This window comes from Pteropus vampyrus, unplaced genomic scaffold (assembly GCF_000151845.1).
Source record: "Pteropus vampyrus isolate Shadow unplaced genomic scaffold, Pvam_2.0 Scaffold72, whole genome shotgun sequence".
In the NCBI taxonomy this organism is placed as follows: Eukaryota; Metazoa; Chordata; class Mammalia; order Chiroptera; family Pteropodidae; genus Pteropus; species Pteropus vampyrus.
Genome location: NW_011888853.1, coordinates 4,199,411 through 4,215,996, shown reverse-complemented (window position 1 = coordinate 4,215,996; position 16,586 = coordinate 4,199,411). Strand labels below are relative to the sequence as shown.

General features: G+C 60.7%; 1 protein-coding gene across 1 annotated transcript in view; it reads left to right on the top strand.

Moving 5' to 3' along the window:
* Nucleotides 1-2,163: 2,163 nt before the first annotated feature.
* DNAH17 (dynein axonemal heavy chain 17) overlaps nt 2,164-16,586 on the top strand; it is a 140,822-nt gene continuing 126,399 nt past the window's right edge. Inside the window, exons 1-10 of the mRNA XM_023531633.1 lie at nt 2,164-4,155; nt 6,166-8,910; nt 10,982-11,419; nt 12,621-12,814; nt 13,637-13,829; nt 13,968-14,067; nt 14,166-14,251; nt 14,424-14,549; nt 15,055-15,207; nt 15,330-15,419. Coding sequence (XP_023387401.1) covers nt 11,075-11,419; nt 12,621-12,814; nt 13,637-13,829; nt 13,968-14,067; nt 14,166-14,251; nt 14,424-14,549; nt 15,055-15,207; nt 15,330-15,419 — 1,287 coding nt within the window. The 5' untranslated portion in view covers nt 2,164-4,155; nt 6,166-8,910; nt 10,982-11,074. The remainder of the gene's footprint in view (nt 4,156-6,165; nt 8,911-10,981; nt 11,420-12,620; nt 12,815-13,636; nt 13,830-13,967; nt 14,068-14,165; nt 14,252-14,423; nt 14,550-15,054; nt 15,208-15,329; nt 15,420-16,586) is intronic.

Below are 16,586 nucleotides of genomic sequence, written 5' to 3'. Positions count from 1 at the left end.
TTTTGGGGCCCTTGGGTTAGACAAAGATTTTATAGATGCAACATCAACGTGACAATCCATGAATGAAAACGCGACAAGTTGGATTTCATCAAAACTAAGAACTCTGGTCTTTGAAAGAAACTGTCAAGAGAATGAGAAGCGAAGCCACAGACTGAGAAAGTATTTGAAGATCACATGTCTGTGAAAGAACTTGTAAGCAGACTACACAGAGATCCCCTAAAATCAAATACTAAGAAAATAACCTAATTTAAAAATGGGCAGTGAAACTATTCTGTATGACACTGTAATGGTGGGGACATGTCATTTCCCATTTGTGCAAGCCACAGAAAGCACACCGCCAGGGTGACCGTGATGTAAACTGTGGACTTCACTTAATAACAATATATCAACAAGTGTCCTACATGAATACAACTGTTGCAGGACGCGACACCCGACAGAGGACTTTGGACACTCAGATGACTTTGTCAGAGGAAGAAGAATACATTAGCCGGCAGAGCACGTGGGGCTTAACAGCACCAAAGCGCGAACTTCTCTTGGTTAGATTTCTTGCAGCTGCTTATATACCTCTGCGGTGTCCACGCGAGGGGCACCACAGAGGTATATAAGCAGCTGCAAGAAATCTTTGTCTGAGGTTTCGGGTGCACCTCACGACTCAGGATGGGGAGGGGGAGTCTCGGGTGGGGACTGCAAAGGGGGAAGGAATTTCCAGACCACTGGTCTTACCTGTCTACAGGTCATTTGTCTTGTGGGTGTGACGAGAGTTTCTAGAAGGCCGTTCAGAGATCTGTAGGATGTTACTCTGTAGCCGCCCGAGTCAGTCATTTCTGCGAGCCCTTCCCTCGTCTGCCTTCTCTCCTCTCTTAAGTGATAGGAAAAACAAGGGACAGGCAGGGGCAAGAGGCGGTGTGAGCCGTGTGTGGGGACTGGACACTTTCTGCTCAATTTTCCTGTAAACCTAAAACTTCTCAAAAGATAAAGCTTACCACAGGGGAGAAAAATTTAATAAAACTTTCCTCCTACCTTTCTAAGTTCTGGCTGGACTAATAACGATCAAATTAATACAAGACAGATTAACAAGAGAAACCAGATTTAATTACGCATGTCCACGGGGATGTGTGGGAGGGTTGGGGGTTTCCGTAAGAATATGGGGCCCCAGGACAAATCAGGCAAGTAAGTAAGTCACCTTCAGCTGAGGAGAAAAGGGCTAGAGTGGCTTGGGACTTCAAAGGGCAGGACAGTAATTCACATGGAAATGAAACATCAAATGTCTGGTAAATAAACGTTTGCTGGTCAGCGATGGGACACAGAGAGGACGCAGAGCCAGCCAGCCGCCTTGCGGGAGCCAGTGGCCTGGCAGCACCTCCCTGCCTATCACACTCGTTTATACAAAGCTGTGGTCATCTGTGAGCCCCCCTTGCTGGAGCAGGCCCTCACCCAGATTCCCTCAGGCAGTGACGTGGCAGGTCGAGGATCCTCCCTGAGGCTTGATTTCTTAAAGATACCAGCTTAAAATAATCAGTAGCCCAAAAGGCATATGCAGGGAGAGGGGCGGGTTGCAAACTCTGCTTCTACCTCACTATCGACATCAGAAAAAGAAACTCTGTGTCACGTATGAAATAATCGATCTGTTTTCCCAGAGCGTGGGACCTTGCTATTTTGGTTAGCTCGTGCCGCCGCTGGCTTTCCACAGCGGCAGCCGTGGCTCTGCTCCGGCCTCTGGAGCAGGGCTTCCCACGGCCCCATGCCGGCTCTGAGGGAGACGCGGGTGGGGTCGGAGGGTCTTCCTTTCCGGTGGTTTCCTAGGTGATCGGGGCAGAGAGGGGACTGGCCAGGGTTTGAAGACTTTAGAATAAAGCTTTGTCTCGAAAGTGGTCCCAGCAGCATGTGGTGAGCTGGAAAATCAGACTCCAGACTTGGCTCCACGTATCACAAAATGGGTGGTCCCAACAAAGTCCCCGCCGCTCCGAAGACCACAGGGGACTTCTGCTGGCCTCCTGCTCCGTCCCCAGGAGGCAGCCAGTCTGCTCCAGTTGGCGCGGTGCTGGCAACAACCTCGGGGTGACCCACCAGCCCCCATGTGTCTGGGGACTTTCCTGGTTCGGTTCTGAAAGCCCGGGTCCCGGTCGTGGGCGGAGCCGGGCGGGTTCCTTATTTGTCAGCCGCCTTCAGGGAGGGCATCAGACAGAAGGGGACGTGCCGCGCTGATAAATGGCCCCGTCCTCAGCCAGAGACTGGCACGGGCCCAGTGGATGCTCCTCACGCAGCTGGGGTGCGTGCCCGGCCCTGCTTCCACCCCGGCCAGATGCTCTTCGTCCCCCACCCCCACTGGAGGAGCCCGAGGGACGCTGAGACGGCCCTGTCACGTGGACCAATGTCCTGGGGGAGGATTTACAGACAGACGGTGTGAGTCGAATCACAGGCAGGAAATTCCATTTCCAGACCTCATTGGAATTCTTTACTGACTCATTATATTCAAAGTACATTTCCCTTTGCAAATGGAGCGGAGAAGCCCCTCCAGCCCGAGGCCCAGCCCCCAGGCCCCCCCTCCACCAAGGTCAGAGTTAACCTTGGGTTAACCTCGGGCATGCGAGGGTCAGGTGGGCAGGCAGGACGGCCGACGCCTTTCGATGGGAGATCTATGTCTCGCCGCCTTGGCGCAATCTCGGATGTCCCGGAGTCTTTGTCCTTTTAAGAAAGAAATGTTTGCTGTTTCCAGGTCTCTGGTAGAAGTTGAGCTGTCTGTAATGTTTTGGGAGTCCTCAGAGGGACCAGGGACTGCTCAAGCCCAGCCTGGCCTTGAGGACCCTGCCCTGAGGTGGGTGATGTGATGAGCAGCTAGCAAGGAGGACAGTTAGGCACTGGGCAGGGACTGGCCAGAGGGTGTCTCGGGACATCTCCCGGAAGAACTTCAAGGGGAGTTCGAGATGTGTCCCCTCAGGGGACAGTCAGCTGTGACCGAGCCCAGCTGCAAGGTGTGGGGCTGAAGTGGCTGCGAAGTCCAGGTCCCCCAGACGAGGTTCCGGTGTACACCAGAAAGTGAGTCGGTCCGCCCAGATTTCTCGTTTGTTCTGTCGGCGATTGTTCTGCCATGGCCCAAGGGCAGCAAGACTCGCTTCTGGGGAACACGGACCCCTCCTGGACCAGGGGACCCCCAGCCTGCCTGTGCTTGGACCCAAGGGCACTTTGAACACTGGGGCATTTGGCCCTGGCCCCCTGCAGTGGGCCAGGCACCGCTAGTGCTGTGGCTTCCACGGGCAGCGCCGGGCTCCGCCTGGTCCCCCTGCAGGCAGAGGCACCTGCTGCTGCGAAGCACCCGCCGTGTTTCCAGCCGGGGTGGCTCGAGATCGAAGCATTTCTGTGCCTGGGGAGGCCTTGCCCCAGGGCCTGCCGTGCGAGCCCCATGAGAGAAGGTCCCCAAGCCTGCATGGTGCCTGCCCTTGGGATGGCCTTTGGGAACTAGTGAGCCGGACACATCTCTGGCCACACTGCTCTCTTCATGAAGAAAGAGTCCCCTGCTGGGCTAGCCTGGCAGGCAGGCTGGCCCTCCTTTCCTCCTAGGACACGCCTGGGCAGGAGGACAAAGGCCGCCCATCCTCCTGTCCCCTGTGCCAGGAAGCCAGCAGGAGGATGTGTGGCAGGGCCAGAGTAGATGGAGGGGGTGTGCATGCGTGTGTGCGCACGTGTGTGTGTACATGTGAGTGTGCACGTGAGTGCATGTGCGTGCGTGCGTGTGTGCATGCGTGTGTGCGTGTGTGTGTTGCATGTGCATGTGTGTGCGCATGCGTGCATGTGTGTGCGCGCACGCACGTGCCGAGGGAGTGACGAGACCCAGATGGCCCAGCCTCCTGCTGTCTTTCAGCGTCCCCAGCAGAGAAAATTGTCCCTCAGTCATGTTTGACGATGGGTCACGTCCGTCCTGCAACTCTTCTTCCAAGCTAATTCAGCGGGAGGAAGAGCTCCCGGGGACCATAGGTGGGGGACGAGCCGCGTGGGCCGTGACTGCCAGAGCAGAGGGAGCGGAGAGTGACGTGCCGGGGCTGGTGGCCCCGCGGCTCGGCCCCGCGTGCCTGTCCCCGTTAGAAGGCGTCACGCGCCGCCCAGGCCGTCTCCGAGGGGCCCGCGACTCCAGCTGCAACGCGGCCAGCGTGCCCAAAGGTTTGTATCGCCACCTAGAGAATGTGGTACTTCTCTGTCCCCTCTGCTCAGGCGGGACCCCAGGTGGACCTGCGGGAAGCTGGGCCGTGTCATTCACGTTGCTCATGAGTCTGCCGCACGCCGGGCAGGGCGCCCACTCCGAAGCCCAAGTCCTGTGGTTTGAGGGCCGGGGCGGCAGCCCCACCCCGTCCCCAGTTTCGCCAAAAGATATTCAGGCCCCCGTGTGCTGGGACATGTGAGTCTCGGGGAGCACGATTCTGGTGGGAGTCGGACCAGCTAGAACCTCGATCTGGTGTTGACTTTCGGGGCTTCGGGGAAGAAGGGTCCACGGTCAAGTTTGCGGAAGCGCTGGGTCGGATGAGGCTCTGACAGCTGGACTTCTCAGAGCTTCTGTGTCCTCAGCACCACCACGGAAGGCCAGCTGCCGGCAGGCGCAGGGCCAGGGGCTGGGCCAGGGGCTGGGCAGCGGTGCCCATCCAAGAGGACAGATGCTGGGGACGGGGAGGGGGTAACCAGTGCCTAGTTATGTGCTTGACTAATGGCAGCTGTCCTGGTGACTCCGTGGAGCAGCACCGGGGGTGAGCAGCTGCAGGAGGCACTTAGTAGGAGACGACACGCCAGCCGAGCGCTTAAGGGGGAGTAGGAGCTCGGTGCGCGTGCGCGAGAGTGTGCATGTGTGTGCACGCGTGTATGCGTGTGTATGTGTGTGCATGTGAGTGTGTGCGCGAGTGTGCGAGTATATGCGCATGTGAGTGTGTGCATGCGTGTGCATGTGTGAGTGTGTATATGTGTGAGTGTATACGCGTGCATGTGTGCCTGCATGTGAATGTACATGTGTGTGCACGTGTGTATGCGTGTGTATGTGTGCATGTGAGTGCATGCGCGAGTGTGTGTGAGTGTATGCGCATGAATGTGCATGCATGTGTCTGTGTGAGTGTGTATACGTGTGAGTGTATACGCGTGTATGTGTGCATGCATGTGCATGCGCGTGTGAGTGTATGTGCACATGTGAGTGTGTGTGCGTGCACGCACGGGATCCTTCGGTCAGCGGGTGTCCTGGAGGAGGAGGAGGGGGCAGGCCAGCGTGGCTGGGCCTTGGGTCCTGGTCTGGGGGCCGGGCTGGGACTGGGGGGCAGCAGGATGCGTGAGGCAGGGCCAAGTCTTACGGAGCCATCTGAGTCTGTCCGATCTCATCCCAGGAGCAGCGCGACACTGTTGATGGGTTTCAAGCAGGCGTTGGCATGACCGCCGTCTTTTTAAAGCTGCTCTGGAGCGGGGGCTGCCAGGGCCAGGCATGGGCGTGAGAACGAGCGAGGGCACCCACGGACCCAGGGGCGGCAGCATGGACCAGCGAGCAGTGGCCTCGGAGGAAGGTGGACAGGGCCAGAGACGCCGGCGAGGCAGACGTGACTGCTGTCGACGCCGGTGCCTGCGCGGCTGACGGGGTCATTTGCCGAGTCAGGGGACCGAAGGGAAGTCCGGGGGTGCGGGGAGGTGGCGTGGGGTGCGGGGCGGGCAGAGGCCAGTTTTGTGCGCGTGGGGTCTGAGGTGCTTCTTCCAAGGCACCGCCTTGAGTTCTGAGTACGGGCGTCGGCCAGGGTGATGGACACAACCAGCTGTCCGTGGGGTCCCCTTCGTCCGCTTCGTGACCAGCTCTCCAAGTCGGAGGGGACACATGGATGCCGGACAGAGACTCCACGCCCAGGCCCCTTGCAGCGAGGTGACCAGGTGTGGGCCGAAGGGGCGTGAGCCAGAAGCGGCACAGGCAGCCTCCGGGTTAAGTCTCTGAGGACAGGTCCCTCCCTTGGCTTCGGCTTCACTCTTCCTTCTCCCCCGTGGACAGAGAGAAGGAAGGGGGAGGGTTTTCGCGGAAGGAGGGGTGGGGAGGGCGCGCGGACTGCAGGCGCAGCGTCGGCGTCGGGAAGTGTGGCAGCGAGCAGGGAGATGGAGGGCCGGGCGAGGCGGGGGAGGCTTCTTCTCTAAGATCCTAGCGGCTCGTGCATGTGTCAGAGATGACAGCAGAGCTGTCTTGGAGCACGGCGGGGTGAGGCGACCCCAAAAACACATTTTCCACTGGAAAAAACCCCAGCAGAAGTCGCAGGCAGCATGTGGGCCTCGGTGAGTGTACGGGTCTGGGGCCCCCGGCAGCGGTCAGTTGCCCTGGTATCGGTCCAGCGAAGGGGTGAGGTCAGTGTGACCAGAGGGCTGGAGAAAGGTCCGGGGACTCGGCCGTCACAGGGTGGATGTGCCGCAGTCCTGGGAATCCAGCGGGGAGAGCGAGGGGGAGACGGCGGGTGCCGGTCGGGGCAAGCGGAGGCGTCCGCGGGCACCAGAGCAGCTGCCTGAAGCAAGGAATGGGCTTGCTGGGAGGGGCGGGGAGGCCGGGGGACGGCCGAGGTCGTCTGTGTGGACGCCGAAGACCCCCAGGGCAGGTGAGATAAAATCTGAGAATGATCTGGAACCCAGAGTCTGGAGTGAGTGCGGCACGGCTGGGATGTGAAGGGGGGGCACAAACGTGGCCGGGCAGCCTGGGTCTCAAAGTGACACGGGGCCTTTTTGCGTGGGGTAGAAGAGACGTGACATCAAGATCCACCACTGTGAAGCGTGCAGTTCAGTGGCATTAACCACGTCACACCATCGTCTCACAGCCTCAGCACCTTCCCAGACTCACACTCGTCCCCATTAGACACCAGCTCCCTGTTCCTCCAGCCATCGCCCTGGCCCCGGCAGCCTCCCCTCCCGGGTCGCACAGGAGCTCACCCCCCTGAGCGTGTTCACGTCCCTGATGACTAAGGTGTTGAACATCTTTTCACGTATTTATCGATCAGTCGTATAGCTTCCTTGGAGAAATGTCTGTCTATATCCTTTACTCGTTCTTAATGGTGTCGTCTGTGTTTTATTATTGTTATGAGTTCTCTGAGTGGTCTTCCACTTTCTTCACAGTGTCCCTTGAAGCTTAGAAGTTCTAAATTTTGGTGATGCCCACTTTATCTCTTTTTCTTTGGCCACTTACACTTTTGGTGCCATGTATACAAAACCATTGCTTCATCCAAGATCCTAAAGATCTACTCCTGTGTTTTACTCTAAGAGTTTTATAATTCTAGTCCTTTCCTCTAGACCTCTGATCCATTTTTTTCTGTTACTTTTTGTAGCTGGTGTAAGGTGAGGGTCCAACTTCATTTCTTTGCACGTGAGTATTCAGTTATCCCAATGCCGCTGGTCGAAGGACCATTCTCTCCCCGTAGAATGATCTTGGCGCCCTCGTCTGAAATCAGTTGCCCGTACGTGTACCATTTATTTCTGGACGCTTGACTCTATTCCATTGATCCGTATGGCAGTCAGTCTCGATTACGTAGCTTCGTAATACACTCTGAAATCGAGACACGTGCCCGCTCCAACTTTATCCTGTTTCAAGGTGGTTTTCAGCCCGCTGGGATTTGGGCAGGGATCTATTCGAATCTGGAGATCGATTTGAGGAGAATCGTCGTCTTAACAAAACACGAAGTCTTCCTGGGTCCCCGAGCGTGGGACGTCATTCTGTTTCTTTAAATCTTTAATTTCTTTCCTTGATGTTTTGTGGTTTTCCAGGTACGAGTCTTGCACTTAGTTTTAAAAAAATTAGCCCCGAAGATTTTATTCTTTTTGTGCTGTCGTAAATGGAGCCGTTTCCTGAATTCCGTCAGGCTGGTGTCCGTGTGTGCATCTTGCATCCTGCGACCTTGCCGAGTCTTTTATTGGCTCGAATAGTTATTTTATGGCTTTTTTAGGATCGTCATCTGCAAATAGAGATAGTTTTACCTTTTCTTTTCCAATCCAATTGTCTCTTTTTTCTTTTCGCTGCCTGATTTCCTGGCTAGAAACGCCAGTGCTCTGGCAGGGAGTGGAAGCAGCCGGTGGCAGGGTGTGGGGGGGGGGCATTGTCGCGTGTCCTGAGCTCCGCTGCCCGTCGGGAGCGCCCCAGGAACCGAGGTGAACCTTCCCCGCCCTCTGCTGCCACCGAAGCCTCTGCCTCCAGAAGATGAAGGAATCATACTGCGAGAGGCAGAAGGCACGTGACCCCAGACGGAAGCTCACGGGAGGAGGAAGTGGTGATTATTGAGGGGGGGGGGTCTAGTGAATATCTCCTTAACCGCACCGGGAATGACAGTGATGCTCCAGAACCAAAATGCATGACAACCGTGCGCGTGACGGGAGACACGGGAAGGCGCCGAAGCTCCCTCCCGCCCTTGCCTGGCTGGGGGGAGAGCAGGGCCGTGACGGACTCTGGGGCAGCCGGGTGCAGGCCATAATGCCTGCGTACCTCTGAAGGAAAAGCAGACGGCGTTTCATCCCCAAGAAACGGGGAAGGTGAACTTATCCAAGATGATTTCATCCAGAGGAAGGCAAGAGAGGAAAAGAAGCAGCAAGACAAAGAGTAAGCACTGGTGACGCAACAGGAGTAGATCCCAGCACGTTAGTGATGGCGTCAAGCGGGCCACGTGCTGCAGTTCAAAGGCAAAGATCGTTCGATGGAGTTTTAAAATATTCTAGCCCAAGAGCCTTTCCACCGTGGTGGGGGTCGGAGGGAGGCTCGTTTGCCGTGCTGCACCGGCCGTGCAGGTCCTGAGGAGAAGGTTCTGGAAGTGCCGGGACTCGCAGAAGTTCCGTGGCAGTTGCAGCTGTTGGAGGGGAGGGAGCCGTTTCGGTTCCTGTCGGGCGAAGAGCTGCCACCGGTTTGCCCCGCTCGTGGCTGGGACAGCCGTTTGCCGTCAGCCGGTAAGTAGCCCATCGCTGGGGGGCTCCGGAGGGCAGAAGCGGAAGCCAGGCCCGGGCAGACGGACACCCATCGCCCAGCCCGGAGGCTGCTCTCCTCCCGCTCAGAGCCGGTCGGGCGTCCGGGCTGGCGTGCGTGCTGCCCGCAGCCGGCCAGCCCCTCTCCCGGCCCCGTCTCCCCGTGTCCTCACTCCGGCCGCTCCATGCTGCCCTCCACCCTGTGTCAGACACTGTCCTCTCCGGGAAGCCCCCAACTCTGGCTTCTCCTGTCTAGTGCTGAGGGCCCGGCCTAGGGCCACCTCCCAAGAGGCTGTCCCTGTGCCCCCCACCCCCATATGGGCGTGCTTGCCCTCCTCCAGAAGCGTCACGTGGGACGACACTGTCTGTTAACTGGGATCTCCTGGCCTTCACCCCCAAACGTGGCTAGATGGGACTATGAGATAAGACTGGCTGGCTGGGAGAGACTTGGGGGACCCCAGGACCTCTCAAACCACACACGGCGTGGCTCTGGAGGGAGCCCCCACCCCCCACCCCCCGATGCCACTCTTGGAAGGAACGTCGATTTTGTAAAAGCCCAAACGTACAAAATCAGTAAACGGGACGATGCCTCCTTAAATTCTAGTAGTGTAAGGCGGCTGCAGATGCGAGCCTCCTGGCATCCTGTCCCCTGTCCCCATGTCTGTGAAAGGGTGGCAGCGAGGCCTGGCTCAGGAGCAGCTCAGCAGCACGCACGGGGCCCTCCAGGGGGCCTCCAGGCGGTGGGCGCCCCACAGATGCCGCGTGCAGCTCCGCCCGCTGCCGGGGGGCCCGGCGGGTTTCCTCGGCGTCTGCAGATGTGTCTGCAGGTGAGACATGTTCTCATCGGCACATCTTCCCCGAGTCCGCTCGTGGGGAGAATGGCATGCGATTGGCTGCCATCTCCCGCCACACAGCCGTTCTGCCGTGATACGGTGGCCGGGATGAAACTCAGCCCCCGCTTCACGGGACGAGTGTGTTTCTGAGAATGGCAGACCGTGCCCATCTCGAAAGCAGCGACTATGGGCAAAGCAGAAGCCGGATCCTGTGAGTGCTCCTGGGTCACCTGTCACCGCAGAGATGTCAGGCCGTGCAGGGGCCAGGTCTGGGGCAGAAGGGAGCCCCGAGGAACCAGAGGAGTGACGCAGCGCGGGGCTGTCTCTCCCAGTCCCCAAAGGAGCCGAGAGCCCCGGCTTTCCCCAGAAATCTAGACACAGCGGCAGCGTCCTGGGCTGTAGGGGAAGCCAGCGATGGGCCTAACTCCTCTCGCCAGGGAGGGCAGCACCGGCCCTGCCGACCTCACGCCCCTCGCCGCCCCGATGCCGGCCCTCTCAGAAGAGCCCGATTTCCCTGGAGTCTTGGTATCTTGTCCATCATGAGTTTGTAGAGTTTTGCTTGTTGCGATAGGGACACGGTGTTTATCTTGGTAACTGAACTTCGGGGCATCCACAGGGAGTGCCCACGCGCCCCCTACCCCGTTCATGGCTTTGCGAGACTGCAGGGTGTTCTTCCAGGAGACTCCCTCCCCGACCCTCTAGTTCACCCAGGCAGGGCCGGGTGGGTTCTCGCGGGCAGGACAGAGTAGACTCTGAGGGGCCAGTGGGAGGACTGCAGTGGGATCCTTTTATGGGCGAGAAGCTGAGAAGCAGGGCGGAAGTTGGGGTACGCCATGGCTAAGTTAGGACAGGAGGAGCGTGCGGAACTTCACGTCCTGCACCCCAGGCCCGCCCCCACCCCCTTTCTGCGTCTCCCACACGTCCTGTGGGTGCGATGTCTTCGAGTTCCTGCTTCCCGGGACCCTCGAACCTGGCCTTTCCTACCCCGTCGCCTGCAGATCTCGTTCTCTCTTCCCCGAGGGCCCAGCTCCGCCTTCCCCAGCCTGTCGGCTTCATGGTCACAGCTAACACAAGCACACGCATTGCTGTGCAGCCCGGCTGCGTCGGTGACAGCCCACCAGGGGGCAGGGGGGAAGGTGACCGCCTGTCCCTCCCCCTCCCGCGGACCGTCCACGGCTGGAAACACGCACGATGAGCCCTTTCCTCTTGCTTGCCTGGAACAGGGGTTCGAGTGGCTGCGGTGACGGGCGGGAAGCCGCGAACGCCAGGGAGACGCGCTGCCCCGTGTCCGCCCGCGGCGCTAAGATGACGTCAGGATGACGGTGACGCCGGACGTGAGACTAGAGTATTTGGAGGGCGTGGCGTTCACCATGCTCAAATTCAAGCCGGACAAGTGGGGCAAAATGATGAGCGTGGAGGAGAACCTGGCCTTGTTCACGGACTTCCTGGAGAAGCCGGACACCTTGGTCTTGGTGCTGACGCTCACCCCGGCCGGCATGATCGTGCCCTGCCTGGGCTTCCCGGCCTCCCTCAAGTCCAAGGGGGTCTACTTCGTCAAGAAGAAGCCGAGGAGCATCAGCAAGGACAGCTACAAGGACCATCTGCTGTACGGGGACCTCAGCCCCACGCCTGTGGACCAGCTGATAGCCGTCGTGGAGGAGGTGGGTGCGTCCAGGCTGCCCCAGGCCGGGGCCCGAGAACGCGGGAGAAGCGAGCTCCGTGCCTCGCTGTCAGTGATTGGTACCCCACGACTCAGAGCGTGGTCCACGGGCCACCGGGATCGGCATGGCCCGGGAGCCGGGTAGGCGTGCGGGAGGCCCAGCCCCGCCTGCCCGGGGCGCTGAGACAGACCCGCGCGCTCGCATGGCTTCCAGGGCCCCGCTGTGCCCCCGAGGGCTGTCATTCTCTCGATGTCACAGCACCGCTGTCCCGTGCTGGCTCCCGTCCCTTCTCACGGCCGCAGACGGCGTGGGCCGTTTGAGTACCAGTAGCTGGGTTTCCCCAAGTCTGAGGCTCCGAGTAAAGAAAGGGAAGACAGGGTGCCGGTGCTCCCCTGTCCCTCCTCGTTCCCAGCGTCACTCCCGCAGGCGTGGCAGGGGCGGCCCACAGTGCGCAGTCGGACCCGCCCCGGTACGCGCGGCTCGGCCATCGCTGTCTTCACCTGTGGAACGGGGGCTCGCACTGCTGCCTCGTGTGAGCCCAAGGCACAGGGGCTGCTTGGCAGGGCCCAGGCCAGCGCCCGGCACCCCAAAGCTGAAGCCCACGGCACCTGCATGACTCAGCTGGGGCTGCCAGCGTCCTGGAGGCTGGACGCAAGGTCACGGTGTCACAGGGTCGTTCTCCCGCGGCCTCTGTCCTCGGCTTGCAGACGGCCGTCTCCTCCCTGCGTCCTCGCATGGTGTCCCTCTGTGTGTCTGTGTCCCACGCTCCTCATAAGGACACTGGTCACACTGGGTTAGGGCCACCCGTGTGACCTCAGTTTTACTTAATCCCACTGTGACAGACACTCTCTCCAAACAGTCATATCCTGGGGTGCTGCGGGTTAGGGGTTCGACGTATGAATTCGGGGGTCTCAGCTCAGCCCACAACTATACTCCCAGGCAGCACGGAATGTTCGCCGTCAGCAAGGAGTGTGCGCTGGTGTGGCAGGAGCGGGGCCCCCTGCACGGGGGTGGCTTTGCCACGACAAGGACAAGGGAGTTGGGCCGTCGTCCTTGGTCGAAACCCCTCAGCCACCCCGCCCCCAGGCATGGAGGAGGGACGCTGCCCCCCCGGCTCCCGGGCACAGAGGGTTCCCCGTGTCCCTGGGCTGTCACAGGGCCGGAGCGGGCACGGGCAGAACCACACACTCGCTCCCTCCAGGTCCTCTACTCGCTGTTAAACCAGAGTGAGAACCTGAACGGGTGGCCCTGGGTGGTCTCGGAGGACATTATGAAGCAAGTCCACAAGCTGAAGAACGAAATGTTCGTGATGGGCGGCAAGATCAAAGGGAAGACGCTGCTGCCCATCCCCGAGCACCTGGGCAGTCTGGACGGCACGCTGGAGTCCATGGAAAGGTAGGCGGGCCCTGCGGGGAGCCGGCCGTGGGGAGGAGCGGCCGGGCCCTGACCACCGAGGCGGGTTCGCAAGCTGATGAATCATCCGAGACCAAGACGGCGCTGTCTGGCGGCGCCGAGTCTGAGCTCGAAGGGGTTAGGTGAGGACAGGCTGGGGCGCTGGAGCCCCTCCCCCGCCACGCGTGCGACTGGCCCGGGCATCACACGGCGTGCACAGGATGTCACTCTGTCATGCTTGTCACACAGCCCGGAGAGGGGATGCCCAGCTTTAGGCCATGGGTACCCCAAAGCGCCGAGGGGTATGGGAGGGACTTTCAGCCGGTGGGGGCTGTGAGTCTAAGTGGAGTGTCCCGGGGTCCCCGGAAAGCACCAGGACCCTGAGGTGTCCCCTCGCTGTCAGTGATTGGCGCCCCACGTCTGCAGCTGCCTGGCGCGTGAGACTCTTGGAGCCGTACAGGGTGATGACTTGTTGCATTTGCTCACGCCAGAGGTGCCCGTTCCGGGGCTGGTCCTGTGGGCACCTGGGCAGTCCTCCACGGCTCGTCCACTGAGCACTCAGCATGTGCCCGTGTGACCCCAAAAACAACTGTGGGGGGCCGTCTCGAGCAGCTTGTTCCAGAGCTGGCCTCTTCTCCTCTCTGCGGATCTGGCTCCTCTGATAACACTCATCGTTCGCTCGGGGTCTCTCCTAGCTGTGAGATTTGGGGGACAGGAGGCCAGATGCGGTGCCTCTGGCGGGTGTTCGGGGCCACCTGGGGGGTGGGGGCTGGTGGCCCCGTTCGTGCGGCCGGGACAGCGTCTTCCCCGACCCCCGCCTGGCAGGATCCCCTCAGCCCTGGACAACTCGCTGCTGCACGCCATCGAGACCATCATCATCGACTGGGCCCACCAGGTCAGGGACGTGCTCAGCAAGGACTCGGCCCAGGCCCTGCTCGACGGGCTGCAGCCTCTGCCGCGGGTCGAGTTCGAGTTCTGGGACGCCCGGCTCATGAACCTCAAGTGCATCCACGACCAGGTGCCACCGCTGCTCCCGGGAAGCCGGGAAGCCGGGAAGCCGGTCACCGCGCTGTCGCTCCCGCCGGCCCGGGCTCCGGCCTCCGCTCAGGGTCTTCGGGTCGCTGCTGGAACACTGATCTACTTCTCCCCTTCCCAGCTGAACAGGCCCAAAGTGAACAAAATCGTCGAGATCCTGGAAAAGGCCAAAAGCTGCTACTGGCCGGCCCTGCAAAACGTGTATTTGAACGTCACGGAGGGTGAGTGGGGGGAGCAGGCCTCCCTAACACAGACCCGGGGGCGCCGGAGGCGGGGTGTCGCTCACGTGTGCCCCCGCCCCGGCCCCCGGCCCCTGCAGGGCTGAAGGAAGCCAACGACATCGTTCTGTACCTCATGCCCCTGCGGATCTTGCTGGAGGAGATGGAGCAGGCCGACTTCACGATGGTACAGCAGCCGGGGAAAGGCCACTTGGCGGGCCTGGTCCCGCGTCGTGGGGGGCAGGGGTGTGGGCCCAGGGAGGCCCCGTCCCTCGGCTTTGGGGTCACCTCCTGAAGCCTTGGGACGGGCAGAGCTGAGATGTGGCCACAAAGCGCACGGCCGGCCTGTCTCTCCCCAGCTTCCGACCTTCATCGCCAAGGTGCTGTACACCATCTGCTTCATCTGGGCCACCTCGGAGCACTACAACACGCCCTCCAGGGTCATCGTCACCCTGCAGGAGTTCTGCAACCAGATCATCGAGATGGTAGCCCCCCGCCCCGGCCCGGGCCCGCCCTTCCTCTGCCCACGTCCCCCAAACACAGGCAAACATGTCGGCACAGGGACTTCAGGCCCCGGCTGGGGCTGGTCCTGTCGCTGGCCACCCGGAGTTTTCCCAAGACCTGGGCGGTGCCAGCCCGCCCAGCCCCGTGTCGGAGGGAGGGGAGTCCCAGCACGCCAAGGCTCGGCCGGGGCTTGCGGGGCCGTCCGGTCCCACACCGAGCCTCCTGCCTCCTTTCCTTCTTCCTTTTCACGGACCCACATCAGCCGGCCTGGGCGGCCTGGGCAGGGGATGACGGGCCGGGTGAGGGAAGCAGCTCGGCCTCTTGAAAACCATCCAGCGCTCGGCAGACAGGCTGGGACGCAAACCCGAGGGACACTCCGTGTGCCACGGCGGCTGGCCTCCAGCCGGCCCAGCCACCCGCAGACAGCGCCCTTGGACCAGCCCAGCTGGCAGGTCACAACTTTGGAACGTCCTCTGTTTTGCCCAGACGCGGACCTACCTGAGCCCCGAGGAGGTGCTGAAAGGTTTGCAGGGCGAAATCGAGGAGGTTCTCAACAACATCTCGCTGTCCGTGAACATCCTGAAGGAGCTGTACCGGGCCTACGACTTCTGCTGTGCGAACATGGGGCTGTTCTTTAAGGTGTGGCCTGGTGCACGCGCAGGGTCGAGCCAGGGCGAGGCGGGGCTGCCGCCGGCCCTGGCGTGGGAGCCCGCGGAGACCTGCGAGGCCGACGGCCCGTCTCCTCTCTCCTCCTCCTCCAGAAAGAAAAGGAGCCAGTGCCCTGGGAATTCCCGTCCTCCCTGGCCTTCTCCAGGATGAACGCCTTCTTCCGCCGCGTCCGGACCATCGAGGTAGACTTGGTTCGCCTCCGCCCGCGCTCCGCGGCGGCGTCTTCCAGCCTCGTCCCCGTCCCCGTGAATCTGGGACGTGGGGAACCTGCGTCACTGGTCCCCTCTGCTCCGCGCCCAGCTGTTAGCCAGGAACAAAAGTGACCCATCCTGGTGGCTTCTCGCCTTATGTCATGCCTTTGGCGTATGAGCAGGCCGATGACGCCTTACGTGACCACGGTCAGGAAGCCCGGAGGCCGAAGGGAGACAGTTAGTGGGACTCGGCTGGCAGCTGCGAAGGCTCAGGAGGGACCTTGCAGAGCAGCGTTTGGGTGCGGGGGTGACAGCGGTTCAGGACGGTGTCCTCGGCGCAGGGCAGGGCAGGGAGGCTTTGCTTTTCGTTTCGTAGTCGCTGTCTGTGCTTTTTTAACTTGGTGCACATGCTACTCACGCCATCAAAAACGGGGAGGAAATGGTCCTGGAACCACTGAGCGTTGATTCTGTGGTGGAAGCCGTTAGCGGTGGCTTCGGGGAGGCCCGTCTAGATCTTGTCCATACTCTGGGGAGGCAGGGCCCACGTAGGGCCCCGGGATTTCCGTCGCAGAGTGTTTCAAGCTTCCGGCCGGCCAGCTGTCGGTTCCCACGCTGCTGATTCTGACTCCGGGTGAACGGTGTGGGGCAGCGGGCCTTTGGGGGTGGGCAGTGGCCCTGCGCTTGCTTTCCCTGGGTTTGGGTTTAACCGATGCTTCTGCGACACTTTGGGAAAATGGTGCCCACCTCGGTGCCAGCTTCAGTCTAACTGGCTCTGGGCGCCGTGTCACGCCCTGCCGTGGTCCTCGAGGAGCCTTTGGGATACCGATCAGAAAGTAAGAACTACACGCAGAAGCATTAGGTAACCGCGCGATGCTCCCAAATGGATTAAAACGAAGAGCACAGAGAGCAGACGGGGAGTCTCGCAGGGGACGTGCTGCTCGGGGCGGAAGCGGGTGGGGGCCTCCACGGGGGGGTGACTCCCACCCCAGAGGAAGTAGAATTGACAGGTGCATATCCGTCGGGCAGCTCATACAGGAGGGCACTCTCTCAGGTCACCCCAAGGACAGGCTTCGGGTGTGGGGTGGTCTCCCCAGGAAGCAGAGAGCGTGAAGCCGAGCAAGAGCCTGGGAACCACCCCCACGGGCCCTTTCGGCTGCT